Source organism: Melitaea cinxia, chromosome 4 (genome assembly GCF_905220565.1).
Source record: "Melitaea cinxia chromosome 4, ilMelCinx1.1, whole genome shotgun sequence".
Classification (NCBI taxonomy): domain Eukaryota; kingdom Metazoa; phylum Arthropoda; class Insecta; order Lepidoptera; family Nymphalidae; genus Melitaea; species Melitaea cinxia.
This window is the reverse complement of record NC_059397.1, coordinates 19,844,137-19,865,784: the sequence shown is the minus strand read 5'-3', so window position 1 is coordinate 19,865,784 and position 21,648 is coordinate 19,844,137. Positions and strand designations below refer to the sequence as shown.

Genomic DNA, 21,648 nt, shown 5'->3' with positions numbered 1-21,648 from the left:
GTAAGTGTATTCTCGTGATCATTTACATGAAATACACGTCCAATAAATGTAATCAAGGTTTTTGTTCCGTGCTGACGTACGTCCCACTGTTTATGTATCTCCATCATTGGAACACACTCATATCAAATACTCAACAAACACGTTCTCAAGAGAGATACAAAGCATACTCTTCTTAGGTATAGCTAATTGTTAAATAGTTATCTAAACTTCCCGGATGCAAAATCATTCAAATAAGCTTTATTGTGATCGATAGATTGTGACAGAAATAAAACAAATTTTCATGTAAGTATTACTTGTACTTTTATTCGCTTCATTAGTTTTGTCAAAACTTATAACAATAGTTAAATAAATTATCAATCGTTCAATATTTGCGAACAATTTTTGTAACAAAATCGGCGCGCACCGGGCGATCGTTTGCAGTCAGTCAGTTCGCCGGCGGCCGCTCTACGCTACTGTACACATATAAAAATAGATTCCTTACAGGTAACGGCTAGCCTAGAAGGAGAAAGGTTTGTAAATGCATACTTTAAAGTCATGATATGAAACTATAGTCGGAGCACCATATTTGTAATCGTCGAAGCGACGCCCGCGCCTCCCCGCGCGCTCACTACTTTATATACATAAATACAACACCTGTACTCACACGTAGATACATATTTACAAGTCACACAGAGGCGCACGTCACACGGCGGGCGCGGCGCGGGCGGCCGCTCGTCTACCTACTAATGTACAATTATACTTAGTCTTTGTCACACAACGCTGGCGAGCGTTGTACTTTGTATTTTACAAGGATTAAGTAACATCTGAGAAGATACATTTATACACAATACAATCCCTTAAATAATTTTAAGTCCACAACGACAAAGTTATCTTTTTTTCACAGGGAAGAAGTTTCTTCAATGTGCACTAAGTTTCAAAACGTCGTCTGTTGGATCTCGACGGTCCGCGGCGAGCACGCCGACGGTTGGCGCTAGATGCCGCGCGAGACGCACCGCGCCAGGGGCGTGAGGGGCGGGGCGCGGGGCGGGGCGGGGGGCGGCGCGGGGGCCGCGCGCCGCCGTCACACGTCCGTGTGGCGCGCGGGCGGCGGCGGCACTGCGGGCGGCTCCTCCGCCTCCGAGTCCTCGATCTCGCACAGGTTGGCGGAGAGGTCGCTGCAGGAGCCCTCGTCGCCCAGGAGCGAGTGCCTCTCCTCTAAAATGTGAAGCAAGTTTATTTTAACTGTTTTTCGTTTTCGTTTATTGACGGAAATTTCCGACAAGCGCTCACCTAGCATCGTGATCAGGCTGTGGGCGTCTGGTTCGCGTATAGTGCGAGCTCGTAGCGTCCCCTCGTCTCCGGCCGGTGAGTACTCGTCCGCGTTCAGAAGATACGAGGACGCTGAAAACGGGCGGATTGCGTTACGACGATCGGTCCTAATCCACATTCGGACATTCGGGTGGCGCCACACTCACCGTCCGTAAACCGGAGAGGCTCGTGGTCGTCGGTCGCAGAGTCGGTGTCGAGCGGCAGCGTTCTTCGCGGCGAAAGGCGTGCGGGGCGGGGCGAGCGCGGGGAGGGCGGCGAGGGAGGCGAGGAAGAGTCGGGGCGCTCGGAGCCCGCCACCTCGCTGATGCCGGGCAGCGCGCCGCCGCCGCCGCACCAGTCGGAGCAGTCCCAGTGGTAGCCGCCCACCAGGTGCGGCTCGCCCGCGCCGCGCCGCGCCGCCGCCGGGGACGGCGCGCGCGCCCGCGTGTTGCAGCCTTTCAGATCTACGGACGAGACGTATTGACGTGTAAGTAGGTTCTATCGTTCGAGATCGAATGCGACGACTGTCGGTTAAAAATTCCCACCATTGTATATCTTGTTGTCGGCGAAGGTGTGTAGGTGCATCTGCTCCGACCACGGCTTGCGGTCCACGGGCTCGATGTTGAGGTTGCGCAAGTAGTCTGGCGGGATGCCCTCGAGCTCGTCGCCGGCGGAACCGTACGAGCGGAGCGTGTCGATGTTGTTGAGCGGCGGCGGTTCGGCACAAGAGGCGGGGCGGCCGCGGCGCACGGCCTCCAGGTTGGACAGCTTGGAGGCGCGCGGCGGTAGTTTCTCTACGGCGCTGTTGAGCGGCGCGGCGGGCGCGCGGGCGCGGCGCCTGTGACGCAGGAGCAGCGGCAGCAGCGCCAGCGCCAGCAGCAGCAGCAGCGCGGCGGCCGCCACGCCCAGCGGCCAGCGCGCGCGCACCGCCCACCGCCACAGCTCGTGCAGCGCGCGCCCGCCACCCGCCGCCTCGCCGGCCACCACCGCGTCCGAGTACAGTGGGTTGCCGCAGTTCATACCTGGAATAATATCAAAGTTATGATATAGCTGTGTTAATAAATTTTGATACAACTTAGCGTTGTTTTTTTACTAACGATGCTAAAAAATAAAGTAGGCGTTTAAGGCAAGGCGAACGGTACGTAAAATAACTGACCCGTTTTGTCGGGCGGGCACAGACATCGAAACGATCCCGGCTCATTGAGACAAGTGGCTCCGTTGAGACAGGGCTCGCCGACACACTCGTCGACGTCGTACTGGCAACGCGGCCCGTAGTAGCCGCGGCAGCGACACGACGGGCCCCACTCGCCCTCCTCGCACGAGCCGCCGTGCGCGCACACGCCGGCCGCGCACCAGCGCCCGCGCTCGCAGCGCGCGCCCGACAGCTCGGCCGCGCACGCGCAGCGGAACGAGCCCGAGCCGTCCGCCGAGCAGAACCCGCCGTGCAGGCACGGCTGCGACGCGCACGGGTCGCCGTCCACCTCGCAGTGCCGCCCGAGGAACCGCGCGTGACAGACGCACTCGTAGGCCTCGGCCGCGCCCGCCAGCTCCTCCAGCAGGTCCGGCAGCTCGCGGCACGTGCCGCCGTGCAGGCAGGGCTGCGCGGCGCAGGGCCCGGGCGCGGGCAGCGCGGGGCACGCGGCCGCCACGCGCACGCGCACGCGCCGCACGAGCTGTGCGCGCCCGTCGTTGGACGTGCCGCCTTCTTCCAGTGGTAGCGTCGCCCCGCTCAGTTTCATGTCTGAGATGCAGCCGTGGAATCCGTATGTCACCTAAAACAGTGAAATAATAGGGTATTCCACTATGTTTGAAAAAAGACTTCAAAATGTTGATTTTCCAATAAAAAGCGACAACAAAAATATATTTTGGCAAAATACACACGCTTTCATGCCATAAAATCAAATTACATTTTAAGTGCTATCAGCCATTTTGGTGACGTAATATGGTTAATAACAAAAGTCGTGTATGACGTATGTGAGACCGAACTCGTTCAATACGTCAAAAGATGATAAAAAATAATTTCCGGCAGATTCGTACTATCTGCTTTTACAAAACCTTTTTGCATTTTAATAAATAAATAGCTACAAATGAAATGCACTAACGAAAGATCACAACTATTACTCCTTGGAGTTAAAGTTTATAGATAATTATGTACCTAGCTGTTTACAGCACTGATATACTTTTGTTTTTGCCCGTATGACGTCCTACCATGGAGGGTCGTGTTTTAGGTCACGTGATATACAGATTAAAATATACGATTTTTAATTACAATACATAGATCAAGTAAAAAAAGGTAGATAATGCGCGGCCTTTGTTGTTACTGAAGCCACAAAACTCGGCTCCTTCAAGTAAACACACGCGCTCACGCACACATATGCATCAAACTACGCTCATTTTCGTTAGTATCTCACGGGGCCTCGTACAGTAACTTTGCCTATAAAATGCCGTTCTTTTGTAATTAAATGGTGCAAAAACAATACTAAAGTGAATAAAAAGTCTGAAGAAATATCGTTTCACACGTAAGTACATACAAAACTTTATATTTCTTGTTATTCCAAAATAATATTGAGGTTATTCGGAACTTATAATTTCGATGTCCCGAAATGACGTACCGAGGGAGTGTTACCAGTAATTTTTATTTCCATTAGCCCAAAATGCGGGTAAGTAAATTGTAGGCAATGATAGAAAAATAATTAAGTAGAAAGTGGACAACATTGTTTTTTTTTTATTGTGTGATTTTTATGTTTTTCCTAAATTGAAGTCAAGTTAAATATGAATTTTTAACTCGTTTGTTTCTGTTTAAATTTGTGAATTAACTACTCATATTTTACTACTAAATATCATGGTTTTAGGTTTCCAACGAATATTTTAATAGGAGATGAATGGGTAGCTGCTTTACGACTGAGCCGAAATGAACTACAACGACAGCCATCCTCATCTAGTTGGTTTGTTTAAACCATTTTGATAAAGCTAACATGTACAGTACAAAACGTGGACTTCGCAGAGTACCATCAAGTACATGCTGCTACTTACTACTACGTATTTTAATGTTATATTTTTTGTTCTAGGACCTACCGGATGAGTCTAAATCAGTCCTTAACCAAGATTCAATCTTTGATACACCTAGAAAACATAAACTAAGAGAAAAGTTAAAAAACAGGAACTTAAATTTAAAAAAAATGTAAAAATAAAATCAATTTATTACAGCAAAGAGTTAGACGTCTTTAAAGCAGGAACTTGCCCCTCAGAGGAATCATCAATTACTTAAAAACGCAAGTTTTCATTGACACAGATTTATATAATTAAATAAATCAAAACACGGCTAAAATAGATTTATGTAACAATTTGAATCGAAAAAAGGAGTAAATATATTTAAAACTATAAACAGGTTTTTATTTCCACATACCCATTTTACCTATATTAAATTAATTGTTTAATAAAAATTTTAGGGACTTTTTTTAAAAAGTGTCAACACTTCACTCACTCACACATCTTTAAAAAAGTGGCTTCACTTTTCTGTTCTAGGTGCGTTATCTATATTTTTTACTTTATCTATGTTACAATATAATAAAACGATGATGTGTTTTTATGATTCCAAATCAGAATATTTAAGTGTATTCCTACATAAATTTTATAATTTATTTTTCACTACCGAAAGTACCCTATTTGATATTCAACACATTTAAAAATCTTACGTTTAATATACGAACATTTATTTAATTTTAATTCAAAAACAGTTGGAAAAACCCTGTTATTGGTGACAGTAGTTGTTGTTGAATGACAGACAAAGTTTTCTTACTAGTTAGGGATAACGTATATGTCGGTGCGAGACACTACCCGATGTCAACAACCGGTTTCTACGACTTGCTTCTACTTCATTATTGGACTACGCCACATTACATTCGTGTTTAAGCATGTTTAGAGTAGTTTCGAGTTATCAAAGTTAATACCTACTGAAACAATTTAAAATAAAGTACAAATAAATAAAATAAAGAAATTCCTATAGCTTCTCTTTAGTTAAATTATGCTAGCCTAAACGATGTCAGAAGCAACGTGAGAAAAACTTTTTGTGTTCATTGAAATATTGTCATCGAGTGTAACGTTAAATTTATTGGTAAAAGTGTTGTAAAACTAAAGTTATTATTTTGAATCGAAAATAGTTTTATAATGAAACGAATTATCACGAAGTATAGCACGAACATGATTATATTGAAGGTAGTGACGTCATATTGCTGAAATACATTTCTTCACACCTTATGACTTCTAAAAGTGTGAACTGTGCCTATTTATTTGTGAACAATAAAATAAGTGTTAACGCGAGCGGGGCACGCACCTGCTCGGGCGCCAGGGCGTGCGCGTGCCGCTGCAGCGCGGCGCCCACGAGGAAGCGGTCGGCGCGCGCGTCCAGCACGGCGGCGGGCGGCGGCGCCTGCGCCTGCGCCGCGCGCCGGTCCACGGCCAGGCGCACGCCGGCGCCGCGCCGCTCCAGCCGCACGTCGTGCCACGCGCCGTCGGCCACGGGCCCGCCGGCGCGCACGCGCGCCTCGCCCGCGCCCAGCTCCATGCGGAACTGGACGTGCCCCTCGATTATCTCGAGAATGGCGAAATCGATGCGTCCCGCGGCGTACAGTAGCGTGCCGCGCGGTCGTCGCGTCCGGAACCGAAGACTCACTATGAGATCGTCGTCCAGGAGTCGAGATCCCTCCACGACGCCTCGCTCCAGTCGATAGGCGAGGTATCCGTCGCCCGACAGGTGAGCGACCGCCGCTGGCGGTCGGCAGTCGTCTCCGCCGCAGCAGCGGTAGCCCGGCGGTATCAGATTGGGGTCGCAATTCGACGAGTCACACTGGCACGCCAGGTTATCGATTCCCGTAGACTCTGTGTAGGGCCGCTCGCACCGTTCGCCCGTGAAGCCGCGCGCGCAGGCGCACTCGCCGCGCAGGCTGTGCGGCGGCGCCACGAGGCAGAACACGTCGGTGGCCACGGCGCGCGGCGCGGGCCGCAGCCGCACGCGCTCGGCGCACGCGCCGTGCACGCAGCCGCCGCACGCGGCGCGCACGAGCTCCTCCACCACGAGGCGCGCGCGCTCCTCCAGGCGCTCCAGGTGCGCGTGCAGGCGCCGCCGCAACGCGTCCGCCAGTAGGAAGCCGTCGGTGCCGGGCGCTCGGACTGCAAAAGCGACGTCCAAATCTTGTGCCACTTGGCGCCGAGTTCTACTCGTTTCGGTTTCGATGTCCTCTCCGAAAGGTTGGACGCTGACGATCAATACGTCGCTCGGTTCGCAATCGGTCGCTTCGCTCACGGCTCGCACGAACCCTTTCCTGTGACTGAGAACAAAGTCGCGATCTGTTACTTCGCGAAATCGAACGACGACGGCCTGTGCGAGCATTTCATCCGATATCAGCAGAACTGATATTCTAACGATTGCGAATCCCGTAAACTTTCCGTCGTAAACTGTGACGTTGAGACGATAATCTCCTACGTCGAGCCTCGGAGCGGCTCGTAACGTACCATCGTGCGGGTCGATTTCGAACAAATCGTTTGCGGGGTACGGTGCACCGTCCACTGGAACTAAGGCGTAAGATACGGAATCATATGCGTCGCGATCAGTAGAAAAAACGCGGCCGATGACACCACCAGGAAATTCATCGAGGTAAGAATTGATGATGATTTCTAATGGAGTTACAACAGGTGGATACTGGGATTCTTCGATAACTTTTATGTAGACCCATGCGTCAGAGAAAAGTGGCGGTGTGCCATTGTCGAACACTCGTACTTGTAACACGTAACGGTCTTTAATACGATGGTTGAAGCGCGTCGCCGATCTTAGATAGCCATCCTGTTCCAGTCGGAAGGCGCCCATTTCATTTCCGGATTGAAAGTCGAAAGTGTACGGTGCAGCATTCGGTGGTGAGTCCGCATCTTCGACAACAAACTTGAGAATAGTATGACCGAGAGGTTTATTTTCTTGCACGATTGCCGTATAGTTGTTCTGCTCGAAGAGTGGTGGGTTGTCGTTCGCATCTAAAATTTCAACATTGATTACTGCGGTGGTCTCGAGAGCGGGCACGCCGCGGTCTTTAGCACGAACCTCCAGGACATAGGCCGGAATGGTTTCTCGATCTAATGCCGCCGAAACGGAAATGTATCCCGTGTCCGGGTCGATGGTGAAACTGCCGTCGCGATTACCGCGCGCGATGGAATAAGTAATGCGACCGTTGTTACCGGAGTCTGCGTCGTCGGCTATGACTTGCAGAATACGGAAACCGATACCGGCGTCCTCCCGAACGCGGGCTCCGTACGACGCTTGCGAAAATACGGGCGTGTTGTCGTTGCTATCCATGACAGTTATATTGATCGTGGCGTGGTCGCTGAGCGGAGGGGAGCCCCCGTCGACGGCCTGGACCGTCAGGAAGTACTCCTTCCTGCGCTCGTAGTCCAGCGGGCGCGCGACGGTGAGCACGCCGCTCGAGCGCTGCACGGCGAAGTCGTCGCGGTCGTCGCCGCCCACGATGGCGTAGTACACGTCCGCGTTGACGCCGGAGTCGCGCGACGTGGCGCGCACGCGCAGCAGCTCGGTGCCGGGCGCGTCCAGCTCGGGCACGGCGGCGCTGTACTGCTCGAACTCGAACTCGGGCGGGTTGTCGTTGACGTCGGCCACGGTGAGGCGCACGGTGGCGGTGGCGGAGCGCGGCGGCCGGCCGGCGTCCGCGGCGCGCACCAGCAGGCGGTGCTCGGCCTGCGTCTCGCGGTCCAGCGCCGCGCGCAGCGTGATGATGCCGCTGTCCGCCGCCAGCTCGAAGGCGTCGCTCGCGTCCTCCACGAACGAGTATCGCACGAGCCGGTTCTCCCCCAGGTCGTCGTCGGTGGCGTGCACCTTGGCCACGAGCGTGCCGAGCTCGGCGTCCTCGGGTAGCGTGACGCTGTAGACGGAGGCCGAGAACCGCGGCGCGTTGTCGTTGACGTCGTCGATGGTAACTTCGAGCTCGGAGCTGCACGCCCACTCGGAGCGGTCGCGGTCCTGCGCGTGCGCCGTCAAGTGGTAAACGGCGATAGTCTCTCGATCCAGAGTCGCAGCTACGGTGATGACGCCCGTTTCCTGAAATTATAAAATTGTAACTTTAAATCTGCGTTAGAATTATTATAATATGTTATGAATTTAACAAATTGTAATGTAAATTGTAAGCCACACCAGTCACACGTTCTATACAAATTAGCACTCCTATACATTTACATACTCGTATATGTTACAACTTTTTAACCGACTTCCAAAATAGGAGGAGGTTCTCAATTCGACTGTATTTTTTTTTTATGTATGTTACATCAGAACTTTTGACCGTGTGGACCGATTTCGACAATTTTTTTTTAATCGAAAGGTGGTCAATTGGTCCCATTTAAATTTATTTGAGATCTAAGAACTACTTTTCGAGTTATATCAAATAATGCGTTTGTACTTAACGCTTTTTTCGTCGACCTACGTTGTACTATACCACATAACTTTTTACTGGATGTACCGATTTTGATAATTCTTTTTTTGTTGGAAAAGAAATATCCCTAGTTTTGTACCATGATAAGGAAACCAGGATTTGATGATGGGATCCCAGAGAAATCGAGGGAAACTCTCGAAAATCCTCATAACTTTTTACTGGGTGTACCGATTTTGATAATTTTTTATTTAATCTAAAGCTGATGTTTATCATATGGTCACATTTAAATTTTATCGAGATCAGATAACTACTTTTTGAGTAATCTTTGATAACGCGTAGTTACTTGACTATTTTTTCGTCGATCTACGTTGTATTACTTGTCGATGTAATTGAAGTCGGTGTTTTTTCGTTTGCAAGCAAACACAATTATTGGTGTACCTTCTGTAAAAAATAATGTGTTAAATAACGATCCTCTTGTACGCTTTTCTAGGCAATATAATTTGTTATCTAAAAAACTAGATATATTCCACCAGAGTCCCAACTCATTTGTTAGGGCAATAAAAGATCCAGATAATATATGTGTGCTTGCAAACAACATAGATTAATGGTTTGCAACACTTTCGTTCAATATTTAGTAACATTATTCTTTTATTTCTCACTTTAGTTATACTTTTTATAATATTTAATTAGCCACATATATTCTATAAACTTTATTTGCATGTTGTGCATAGTTGTTATAGAGATGCAAATTTATCTATTTTCTTTTGTAATTTATTCTTATAAGAAATGCCATAATTTGTATCGTGTATCTGTGCCAAATAATAAATAAATAAATATTACAAAAAAACCGAGTGAAACGCTTTAGTGTACGACGGAGACCTTGTCGATAGCGAAGTGGTCGGCGCGGTCGCCGCTGAGGAAGTAGCGCAGGCGCGCGTTGTGCGGCTCGTCGTCGTCGCGCGTCAGCAGCGCGGCCACGCGGGCGCCGCGCGCCGCGTCCTCGGGCAGCCGCGCGCGGTAGCGGTGCCGCGCGCAGTACGGCGGGTTGTCTGCGGGCCCATGCGTATTCGTATACTGATATTGTGTAGCATGGCGTTGAACGACCAAAATCAAAATCAAAATCAAAAATAGCTTTATTCAAATAGGCTCCAAGAGCACTTTCGAATCGTCATTTTACAAATTAAAACTTTAGAAATTAATTATTATTTTTGTAAAAGTGAAGCTACCACCGATTCGGAATGTAGATTCTGCAGAGAAGAATCGGCAAGAAACTCCGCAGTTACCTACTTACCTACTTGACCTACTTAGACCTACTTGATAATTTAATTAAAACGTTCAATAAACTGAGTAATAAAATTAAGCACACCAGCGAAAAACAAAACGGGAGCTTGGGTGAGCCTCATCAGGAATATACCACATACGTGGTGCACTAAAAGCTTTGCATGAGTAGAGAAGTAGTCACCGTTGACGTCGAGCACGGTGATGTGCACCGCGGTGTAGGCGGTGAACTTGCCGTCCGTGGCGGCCACGGACAGCGAGTAGGCGGGCTCGGCCTCGCGGTCCAGCGCGCGCGCCACGTACAGCTCGCCCGCCGCGCGCACCTGGAAGCGCGCGCGCGCGTCGCCCGCCGCCACGAAGTAGCTCAGCGCCGCGCCCGCCACGTCGTCGTCGCGCACCGCCAGCCGCGCCACCACCGTGCCGGCGGCCGCGTCCTCGCGCACCTGCAAACGGTAGGTACGTGCTCCAAATAACAAAATAGTATTATTATTAGAGCTTCTGCCTCACGGTCACGTCGCGCCACTCCCGACCTCCTTTGGGCGGACGGTACGCACCTCGGCCGAGTAGGTGTCCTGCGTGAAGCGCGGCGGACAGTCGTTGTAGTCCACGAGGCGCACGACCAGCGTGCCGCGCGCGGAACGCCGCTGCGCCCCCGCGTCGCTGGCCAGCAGCGGCAGGCGGTACTCGGCGCGCGTCTCGCGGTCCAGCGCCGCCGTGGTCGTCACCCAGCCGCTGTGCGCGTCCACGGCGAAAGGCACGCCCGCCGCGTCCTCGTCCCCCTCGCCGTCCGCCAGGGAGAACTTTATTTCGCCGTTTGAACCCGAATCCGGGTCGTCCGCCATCACTAAGAAATTGAAACGCGAATAAATAATAAGTTGCGGGTGAGAGACAGAGAGAGAGGGAGAATAGAGAGATTTCGATTTCCAGTTTAGGTAACTATTAGTGGTCGGTTCGATGTACGATGGACACACTGACTTGGAAGTTAAATGGGACATTACATTGTAACACGCTGGAGTGCGGCGGCGTGTTCTCGGCGAGGTGTACGACGTAGGGTTGCGAGTGGAAGCTGGGCGCGTGTTCGTTGACATCCAGTACGTGAAGTGTCGTGATAACCATCGTAGCAGATGCCGGACTGCCCGCATCCTCCGCTATGATGCCTGTCAAACCGAATTAAAGGTATTAAAATAGAAATTAGTTATCATCATCATCATTTTGTATGAGGAGTGTAAAGTTCTAACTGTTCGGCAGCTTTTTTTTCAGACAACTGTACTTCGTAAACATTGCAAAATAGGCTACAACGGGAATCTTACAAAGAGGAGAACCGATCTGGTTTGTACAGTCGAGAAACGCAGAACTAAGTTGGCGCAAAAGCATTTTTATATAATGGCTCGACAATTTATAACTCTATTAACAGCTCATTAAAAATATATTCACTTACAAAAGGACAATGTAAAAATAAAGTTTTTAGTTTCAGTTTGTTTTAGTCACAAACAAACACATAAACACACACATACAATCACATGTATATTTTATTTTATTTAGTTAACTATTGTTTGCTCTGTATTACACTTCATGTCTAATTGTGTAATTTAAATATAGATTTCTAGAGGGGAGCACCCTGTTATTCTGGGATACAGTTATCTTACTAGTTCAGATAACAAGTTCACTTTAATTGTGAATACTTTTCTTTATATCACCTTAATTGTAAAAATGTGAATTGTACCTTTATTTGTTACCAATAAAATACTTTTTTTTTATTTCAGCCTATCACAGTCCACGCTAGACATAGGCCTCAACAAGTCAATCAACTCATGTGTGTTGCTCATAGTCACCACGCTATGCAGGCGGGTTGGTGACTGCAGGGCTGGCTTTGTCGCGCCGAAGACGCTGCTGTCCGTCTTCGGACTGTGTATCTCAAAGCCAGCAGTTGGATGGTTATCCCGCCATCAGTCGGCTTTTTAATTTCCAAGGTGGTAGTGGAACTGTGTTATCCTTTAGTCGCCTCTTACGACATGCACGGGAAGAGAGGGGGTGGCTATATCCTTTACTGCCGTAGCCACACAACTAAGTTAGAAAAGTGAGCTATTTATACGTAAGTAAAATTTAAAATGAATATTTACTTCGAAATGTAGTAGAAACTAATGGTAGGATCTACGAATAGAGCTAGCACGATGTCGGCAGCAAGTTTATATAGCTCGACAGCACATGTACCGACCGATGACATGCTCCTGCAGCGCCTCGCGGTCCAGCGGCGCGGCGAGCACGAGGCGGCCCGCGGCGTCCAGCGCGAACAGGTCGCGCGGCGCGGCGGCGGGCGCCAGGCGCAGCGCCGGCAGCGCGCCGCTCGGGGCGCGCAGCTCGGCGATGAGCGTGCCCGGCGCCGCGTCCTCCGGCAGGAACAGGGCGGGCGGCGGCGGCGCCAGGCGCGGCGCGCGCTCGCCCGGCGCCAGCACGCGCACCGCCACGCCCGCCTCGCCCGCCAGCGCGCCGCCGTCGCGCGCGCGCACCCACAGCTGCAGCGTGCGCGCCGCTGCGGGAGAGGGGGCGGTCAGAGCCAGTGGGGCACGGGAGCGAGTGTGGCGCGCGCTTCGATCCTCACCGAAAGCCGAGGCGTTGCGGGCGAAGGACAGGGCGCCCGTGAGCGGGTCCACGGCGAAGAGGCCGGCGGCGTCCGTCCGCAGCTCGCCCTCGTAGACGGAGTAGGTGAGGCGCGCGTTGTCGCCCGCGTCCGGGTCGTGTGCCGTGAGCGTGAGGAAGGGCGCGAGCGGCGCGCGGTCGTGGCGCACGGCGGCGCGGTACTCGCGCAGCGGGAAGGCGGGCGCGTTGTCGTTGAGGTCGGCCACGCGCACGCGCACTGTGGTGTGCCGCAGCAGGCCGCCGCCGTCGCTGGCCGTCACCGGCACCTCCCACTCGGCGCGCCGCTCGCGGTCCAGCGGCACGCGCGTCGTGAGCGCGCCGCTGTTCGGGTCGATCGCGAACGTCTCGCGGAGCTTAGCCGACGGTATGGAGTAGGTCACGGTCCCGTACTCGCCGGCGTCGTCGTCGTAGGCTTTCACCTACGTATACGAACACATCGGAAATTAGACGAGAAATTCAATCGCAGCTTAAAAACTTCGATTCCAAAAGTCGACGTCCACACTGACCGTAGTGAGTAAGAGCGGCGGAGGTTGATTTTCCAACGCGCGCGCCTCGTGTACTAGGTGCGGGAAGTGCGGCGGCGCGCGGTTGGCGGGCGCGAGCGACAGCTTGACGCGCGCGAAGGCCGCGTGCGCGCCGTCCGACACGGACACGTTGAGCGAGCGCGCGCGCTGCGCCAGCGCGGGCCCGGCGCGCGCGTCCAGCAGCGCCAGCACGCCGGAGCGCGCGTCCACGGCCAGCGCGCGGCGCTCGGCCGGCGCGCCCTCCAGCGCGTACCGCAGGCGCGCCGCGTCGCGCGCGTCCGCGTCCCACGCCGCCACGCGCGCCAGCGCCGTGCCGCGCGCCGCCTCCTCCGACACCAGCGCCGCCACCACCGTGCGCTCCATGCGCGGCGCGCAGTCGTTCACGTCGTCCACTACCGAGGGTTACGGGAGTTACGTCTGCGTATATTTTATGCGGTTCTTACGTTCCGTCGCTATCGCTCGATCGACCCACCGGTGACGAACAGGTGTGCGGTGGTGACGAGTCGCGGCCGACCCGCGTCGGCGGCGGTGAGCAGCAGGTGGTGCGCGGCGCGTCGCTCGCGGTCCAGCGGGGCGGCGATGCGGATCTCCCCCGACGCCTCGTCGATAGAGAACGGCGTCTCCTCTTCGTTCTTCTCGGGTCCCCACGCTGACAGCGAGTATGTCACTTCGCCGTTCGCACCTTTAATAATTGAGTCTCTGAGTCTGTGACTAAGCAGTCGCGAATGATCGGAACTGTGGATGCTAGGGATGAATAAAGAAATATGAAATGCGTAGAACGAAGTGCATACCGCTGTCGGCGTCAGAGGCGTGCACGCGCAGCACCAGGTCGCCCACGGCCGCGGCCTCGGACACGGTGGCGCGGTACTCGTCGTCGTCGAACTCGGGTGCGCAGTCGTTGACGTCGAGGACGGTGACGGTGAGCGCGAGGTCCGCGAAGGCGCCCGTGACGCCGTCCGTGGCGCGCACGGTGAGCTCGTGCACCGGCGCGGTCTCGTGGTCCAGCGCCGCGCGCGCCACCAGCGAGCCTGCGCGCACCCGCCGTCAGATATCGCCACAAGCCGCTTGCTTATGTTACAGCGACGACCGCTTAAAGCGCTCTTCGAATTATTGGAATTTTTTTCTATGGTTTTTTTTTCTATTTTTAAATAAATAAAGTGAAGATGTAATATACAAAAGATGTTTTTTTTTTTTAATTCTGACGCGCTTTAAACGGTTCGTTGGTAATGTATAGTGAAATCGATGCGATGGAGTGATCGTGAGGGAGAGGTCGGGGAGACTATGGCGTACTGTTGCGGAATTTACAGCGAGTGCACAGTTTTAATAAAATGGAACCGATATTAGTGACATAAGCTTGCGACACAGACGTAATTAATAAGCGAAATAATTTAAAAATGACTGCAAAAAATAGGTTTAAGGATAATTACGTTTACACATCGGTACTACGATATCGACATGTCGGCAACACGAATATCATGCATTCAAATCGTAAACGAGGCGTGAAATGAGAATACGAAAATTAAGCACAACTCGCGGCCGATACTCACACGGACCACTCCCTCGGTCGGGCGCTGCGGGACAAAATCGACACGTTAGTACGAGAGGAGCGCGCGGGGCGAGGGCGGGGAGGACGGGGGGTCTCACCGGTGTCGAAGTGGATCTCGAAGAGGTCGGCGGCGCCGTCGTGCAGCGTGTAGATGAGGCGGCGCCGCAGCGGCGAGCTGGCCTGCAGCGGCGCGCCCAGCGGCGAGCCCGGCGCCGCGTCCTCGCGCACGGCGCGCGCCGCGTGCGCGGCCGGCCAGGCGGGCGCCGCGCCGCCGCCCCACACGCGCACCGCCACCGCCGCCTCCGCGCCGCACGCCGGCGTGCCTGCGGATGGGTGTTCAGTGAGGCGCTACGTCTTCACTTGAAGCGTCCGTATATTACAAAGATCGATCTCCGAAACGCTATAATGCCACTCGATAGTGGGTCGAATTCAAATTTTTAAGTGTTTCTTTCTCCTCTATCGACTCACCTCCGTCGAACGCGGCTATGACCAGAGAGTAGAGTTGATTGTGCGCATCCAAGGTTTGCTTCAAAGTTATCTGTCCGGTGCGTCGGTCGACGCGGAAGAGTTCGCCGTGGCCTCGCTTCATCTCGTATCGAACCTGCGGGAAAAACGATCGCCTAGGGTAAGCATCGCGTACATCGTAACCGGGTTAACTTTTCTCACTGAATATGTAGATGTAATGGTCGCGTTCGACGTAAACGTTACCTCGCCGTTGTCGTTCGCGTCGGCGTCGACGGCGCGCACGCGCAGCACGGGCGCGCCCGGCTCCGCGCCCGCCAGCACGGCCGCCACGTAGGGCCGCTCCACGAACACGGGGCAGTTGTCGTTGACGTCGGTCACGGCCACGTGCAGGCGCGCGCGCGCCACGCGGCCGCCCGCCGCGCTGCGCGCCTGCAGCAGCAGCTCGTACGCGTCGCGCGCCTCGCGGTCCAGCGCCAGCCCCGTGCTGCGCACCGCGCCCGACGTGGCGCCCACCTCGAACCCTTCGGTCGGGTTCAGTATCCGAAATTCGATGTGCTCGTTCAGTGCGGCTCCTAGTACGTTCAGCACGGTGATGGTGGCCGGTTTGGTGGAATTTTCGACGACGGAGCCGTAGTAGTCCGCCTTTTGGAAGGCGAGTCCCGAGTTGTCCGGCTCGCGCACGTGAATTTCGACCCGAGCCGTGCTCGAGTAGAGCCCGTCGGATACGCGCACGCGCAGGCGGTGCGAGGCGATGAGCGCGCCCGGCTCCGCCACGCTCAGCTCGCCGCTGGCGGACAGTGCGAACGCGCCGCGCGCGTCCCCGTCGATGATGTCAAACTTGAGGGGCGTGAGCGAGGCCGGGTCGTCGGGGTCGCTGGCGGACAGCGACAGCACGCTGACGCCTTTCACCGTCGGCAGCAGAACGGTCGCTTCGTACGTCGATTGCGTAAATGTCGGGGGACAGTCGTTAACATTTACGACCTCCACTACGACTTGGGCGACACTGTCCGAGGGCAGCCGAGGATTTCCCATATCGACGACCTAAAAAATCCGACACTATTGGTCACGAGCCGTGCGAACCATAAACTCACCTTAATAGTACGAGGTTCGGCATAAGCAATATATACATGATTGTGTTTAATGACAATAAAAAATTATGTGAGATAATACCCTAGTAGTTCCTCTTATTAAAAATAAGACAGGTGATCCGTCTAATATATCTAACTACAGACCAATCTCACTTGCGACTACTGTAGCTAAGGTTTTGGACAGCCTGCTTGACCGGCACTTGGCTAGGCACCTCCAATTAAACGACGCTCAGTTTGGCTTTAGGCCTGGTCTGTCCACTGAGAGTGCTATCCTCTGTCTCAAGCAGACTGTTCAATACTACACTTCAAGAAAGACACCAGTGTATGCATGTTATCTTGATCTGTCGAAGGCATTTGACCTTGTATCATATAATAAGCTATGGGACAAATTAAGAAAAGAAACTAGTGTGCCCAATGAAATAATATCTCTGTTTAGTTTCTGGTACAAACACCAATGTAACCGAGTACGATGGGCTGATTCATTGTCGGATGAGTATAGGCTGGAGTGCGGCGTGAGACAGGGGGGTTTAAGTTCACCCAGACTCTTTAATCTGTACATGAACGCTCTGCTCGATGAGCTTAGCAGTACACATATAGGGTGTCATGTTAGAGGTGTTTGTGTAAATAATATAAGTTATGCTGACGATATGGTGCTACTGAGCCCATCGATCGGTGCCCTGAGGAGGCTGCTAGGAATATGCGAGGTTTATGCAACGGTCCATGGCTTGAGATACAATGTAAACAAAAGTGAAGTCATGACTTTTAAAGTGCGTAAAAAACCCTGTTTGCATGTACCAACTGTGTCTCTTTATGGTACAGCTCTAAAGAGAGTATCGCGTTTTAAATATCTCGGCCATTGGGTCGTCGAGAACCTCGTAGACAACGAGGACATGGAAAGGGAGCGCAGGTCACTGTCCGTCCGCTGCAATATGTTAGCCCGCAGATTTGCACACTGTAATAAAGAAGTAAAGATCACGCTTTTCAAAGCATATTGCCAGTCGCTTTACACGTGTAGTCTGTGGGTGAACTACACGAGGAAGGCATACAGTGGTCTGCGCGTCCATTATAATAATGCATTTAGGTTATTGATGGGGTTGTCTTGGCGGTGCAGCGCTTCAGGTATGTTCGCCGAAGCGGGGGTGGACTCTTTTGGCGCTATAATGCGCAAGCGTAGCGCATCAATGTTGCGACGGGTGCGAGCCAGCGCCAACACCATCCTGGGCGCATTGACGGATAGTTTTGACTCGCCGATAATGGAGCACTGGATACGACTGCACGCAGTCAAGTAGAACTTCTATCCTACCATCGGCCAGTCAAAAGTATCCTATTTAGTATTTAGTATTAATATTATGTAATTTGTCTTATTTTGTTTTAGTGTTGTTACTAACATAGTTTTATAAGATCATTGTTACTAACACTTTTTATGGGCAATTTTTGTCTGAAATAAATGATTATTATTATTATTATTATAATACATAAACGACATATATATGACAGGTGGCCTAATAAAATCACATTCTGACAACTTTAATTAAGTAAATGAATTTAGAAGGTTGTTAGTTATAACTATGCTAATATTAAAAATGCAAAAGTTAGTGAGGGATGTATGTATGTATGTATGTTACTCTTTCGCGTAAAAACTACTGGACCGATTTTAATGAAACTTGGTACGTAGATAGCAGGAGATCTAGAATCACATATAGTCTACTTTTTTATCCCGACGGTGTAACCGCGTAGCGGAGCTAATCGTGTATAACCCGTCCTTTATTGTAAAGTATAACCGCGCTTACGCGCTCATTAGTCGGTTCTCATTTTGCATATTTACTGGATCATTTTCATTAAGCCTGCTGCGGGTTTCATTACGCTGTGTGGCTACGGCAGTGAAGAATATAGCTACTCCCTCTCTTCCGGTGGCTGTCGTAGGAGGCGATTAAAGGATAACACAGTTCCATTACTACCTTGGAACTTAAAAACCCGACTGATGGCGAGATAACCATTCAACGACTGGCTTTGAAAAATACACAGGTTGAAGATGGGCAGCAGCGTCTTCGGTGCGACAAAGCCAGCCCTGCGGTCACCGACCCGCCTGCCCAGCGTGGTGACTATGGGTAACACACACGAGTTCATGTCACTTTTGGTGCGAACTTGTGGAGGCGTATGTCCAGCAGCGGTCTGCGATAGGCTGAAGTGGTGATAACGAGGGCGCACAGTCCCCGGCCCGGAGCTCAGAGCGAGTACCTTGACGGTGAAGCGGTGCTCGCGCTGCAGCTCGAAGTCCAGCGGCGCGGCCAGCTGCAGCGCGCCGGTGGTGCGGTCGAGGCGGAACAGCGCGGCGGCGGCCGGCTGCAGCTCGTAGGCGCGCTGGCGGTGCGCCGGCGAGTCCGCGTCGCGCGTGGCCAGCACCAGCGGCGCGCCCGCCTCGCGCGCCGCGTCCAGCACCAGCGCGCCCGCGCGCGCCGCCTGCCGCGCGAGTGAGCGAGATCATTGCTGTGCCGCTCGGTTGTGCAACACGCATAGGTAACTTTGAATAAAACGGAAGAATATCGTCGAAATCGAAAGACCCCGTCAGAAGTTATGACGTAACGCCAATACACTATTATTTATCTCTCACCGTAGCAGATTACTAAAATTCAGTCGATCTTTCCTAGGATTGATCTTTTGTTACTTTTACTGTTTTAAGTGGAATGTGGAATTATAAATAAAAAATTTTGTCTACCTACCTATCTATCCAAATAAAAAATATACTCATATTCCGTACGTCTGCATTATTTTAAAACTCGGTTTACAAAAAAAAAATTCACAAGAAAAGTGAGCTTCGAACATATTTCCTGTTTCTCACCTCCGATATCCGACCGTGGTATTCGCGGCGAAGGAGAACCGGAGGAAACTCGTTGCGGTCGAGGACATGGACTGTCACGTGCGCCGTCGCACTGCCGCCACCCTACACAGAAGTGAGATTCTCGAATTAGAACTTTTACATCTACAAAAGCGACAAAATACGACTCGAATAATGAATCCTACCATGTTGAGGGCGACTACGGTAACGTTGTATAAGTCTTGAGCCTCGTAGTCCAGCGGAGAGGCAAGCGACAGAACGCCGGCGGCGGGGTTGAGATTAAACCGGCCTTCCCCTCCTTGAAGCGTGTACCAGACGGCCGACGAGCTGCGCGCCTCGAGCGTTGCGACGACCGTCCCCGCGGGCTCGTTCTCGTACACCTCACACACCACGTCGTCTGATAGGAACCTGGCGAAACGGGTTACATCACATTACTCGACATATCGCGACGGTCCCAAACACCAGTAGCAAAAAAAAAAAACAATGTTGGCAGCCTCAGTATCAGTGATACATGTTTATTGTTAAAAGTAACTGCCACGCGGTTTCACCCGCACAAATTCCGATCCCATGGGAATATAGGGATAAAAAGTTATTCTAGTTCTCCAGCTATATACTTACCAATCATTACAGCCTATACAGTCCACTGCTGGACGTGAACGCTAACGTGAACTCATGTGTTTTGCCCATATACTTACCAAGTTTCATTAAAATCGGTCTAGTAGTTTTAGTGTGAAAGAGTAATAAACATCCATACGTCAGTTCTCACAAACTTTCGCATTTAAAATCTTAGTAGATTTTTAATTACAAAGCGGTGTGGTTTAAAAATGTTTATTAAATTTCTTAAACGTTACGTTAATATTATGTTGCGAATGTCGATGAGTGCATTCGACTGTACGAGCTGTAAAATATGAACTAAAGTAAAATGCAAGGCGGTGTCACGATTTATGAAGTGGGTCGAAACAGGCGAGCGTTTGGCAAGTGAGCGCGCAGTCGCAGTCACCTCGGGGGCGCGTCGTCGGGCTCCACGACGACGACGTGCAGCGGCAGCGTGGACGAGCGCTCGGAGGGCGGCGGGTTGGCGGCGCGCACGTGCAGCGTGTAGTCGCGCGGGCCGGCGGGCGGCAGCGCGCGCGCCAGGCGCACGTCGCCCAGCGCGTCCACGGCGAACAGCCCCGCCGCGTCGCCCGCCAGCGCGTACAGCACGCGCGCCGCGCCGCCCGCGTCGCGGTCGGCCGCGCGCAGCGGCGCCACCAGCGCGCCGGGCGCCGCGCCGCGCGCCACGCGCGCCTCCCACAGGCGCCGGCCCCACGCGGGCGCGTGCTCGTCCGCGTCGTGCACGCGCACCGTGACGCGCGCGAACGCGACGGACGCGCGCGGCGCCTGGTCGCGCGCCCACACCGTCAGCTCGTGCACCGCTGCCGTCTCTCTGTTTACAGCAGTAGAGTCAGGGCGTGGCGTTCGTCGCTTTCTATCACCGAGTGACGCTTATGTAGACATTGACTGAGGTAGGGCACAATTTAGAGAGCACCTCGACTATTCAGAAAATCACAGCTAAATAATACAGTTTTCGAGCAGTGTTGTGTTTCTGTGGTGACCTAAGTTAAAGTGTGATTGGGGTGAGATCGGCAACGCGCGAGACCAGTGCTCCTGGTGTTGCAAGCCTCTATAAGAGACGGTAATCGCTTAGCCTCAAGCGAGTTGTATGCTTGTTTGTTGACTCTATATCAATTTTTTATTACACTTTATGTCTCATTCAGCCTCTAACATTCCACTGATAGGCGGAGGCCCCTTTACCCATTTAGAAGAATTGAAATTTAACGCCGCGTTGGCACAATGATCACAGCCGTGGGTTGTACCTGTTGCGCTGGCGGTTACGGATTCGATCCCCGTACATGACACACATTTGTATTGACCATACAGGTGTTTTCCTCGGAGAGCACGTTAAGCGGTCGGTCCCGGTTGTTATCATATACACCTGATAGCGATCGTTACTCATAGTAGGGAATATATCCGGCAACCCGCATTGGAGCAGCGTGGTGGATTAAGCTGTGATCCTTCCCCAACATGGGGAGAGAGGCCTATGGCCAGCAGTGGGATATTACGAAGCTCGATCCAGCACGCTGCCCGGCGCGGGTGCGCGGCCGCACCTGTCGAGCGCGCGCGCCAGCTCCAGCACGCCGCTGAGCTCGCGCAGGCGGAAGGCGCGCAGGTCGCGCGGCGCGCGCGCGGCCGCCAGCCCGAACAGCAGGCGCGCGCCGGCGCCCGCCGCCGCCTGCAGCGTCAGCAGCGCCTCGCCCGCGCGCGCCGCCTCCGACACCTCCACCACGTACTCGCTGCGCGAGAACGTCACGCCGCCCTCGTTCGCGTCGTTGATCACGGTTATGTTGACCTGGAGAGAACGGTATTTATCAGAACGATCTCCGTGTCTTCCAATGATAGACGTTCGATAAGTAGCTACGCATTTAATCGTATCAGTCATTAAGATACATTTCCCAGTGTTTAACGTATATTACGTTTTCGCCTTGCTTCGACCATTGCCGAGATGTCTTTTTGTGCCGCG

The 21,648-nt window shown here is 52.4% G+C and overlaps 1 protein-coding gene across 1 annotated transcript in view; it reads right to left on the bottom strand.

Annotated features, from left to right (window-relative positions):
• Positions 1 to 1,060: 1,060 nt before the first annotated feature.
• Positions 1,061 to 21,648, bottom strand: part of LOC123670478 (fat-like cadherin-related tumor suppressor homolog) — a 28,788-nt gene continuing 8,200 nt past the window's right edge. Inside the window, exons 10-34 of the mRNA XM_045603973.1 lie at positions 21,236 to 21,477; positions 20,089 to 20,514; positions 19,274 to 19,496; positions 19,092 to 19,193; positions 18,491 to 18,712; positions 15,408 to 16,205; positions 15,168 to 15,300; positions 14,798 to 15,022; positions 14,701 to 14,724; positions 13,945 to 14,181; positions 13,626 to 13,835; positions 13,136 to 13,545; positions 12,592 to 13,048; positions 12,208 to 12,522; positions 10,991 to 11,149; positions 10,547 to 10,836; positions 10,177 to 10,435; positions 9,594 to 9,763; positions 6,163 to 8,386; positions 5,621 to 6,078; positions 2,444 to 3,059; positions 1,833 to 2,309; positions 1,455 to 1,751; positions 1,270 to 1,380; positions 1,061 to 1,194 (exon numbers count right to left, since the gene is read on the bottom strand). Coding sequence (XP_045459929.1) covers positions 1,061 to 1,194; positions 1,270 to 1,380; positions 1,455 to 1,751; positions 1,833 to 2,309; positions 2,444 to 3,059; positions 5,621 to 6,078; positions 6,163 to 8,386; positions 9,594 to 9,763; positions 10,177 to 10,435; positions 10,547 to 10,836; positions 10,991 to 11,149; positions 12,208 to 12,522; positions 12,592 to 13,048; positions 13,136 to 13,545; positions 13,626 to 13,835; positions 13,945 to 14,181; positions 14,701 to 14,724; positions 14,798 to 15,022; positions 15,168 to 15,300; positions 15,408 to 16,205; positions 18,491 to 18,712; positions 19,092 to 19,193; positions 19,274 to 19,496; positions 20,089 to 20,514; positions 21,236 to 21,477 — 9,219 coding nt within the window. The remainder of the gene's footprint in view (positions 1,195 to 1,269; positions 1,381 to 1,454; positions 1,752 to 1,832; positions 2,310 to 2,443; positions 3,060 to 5,620; positions 6,079 to 6,162; positions 8,387 to 9,593; positions 9,764 to 10,176; positions 10,436 to 10,546; positions 10,837 to 10,990; positions 11,150 to 12,207; positions 12,523 to 12,591; positions 13,049 to 13,135; positions 13,546 to 13,625; positions 13,836 to 13,944; positions 14,182 to 14,700; positions 14,725 to 14,797; positions 15,023 to 15,167; positions 15,301 to 15,407; positions 16,206 to 18,490; positions 18,713 to 19,091; positions 19,194 to 19,273; positions 19,497 to 20,088; positions 20,515 to 21,235; positions 21,478 to 21,648) is intronic.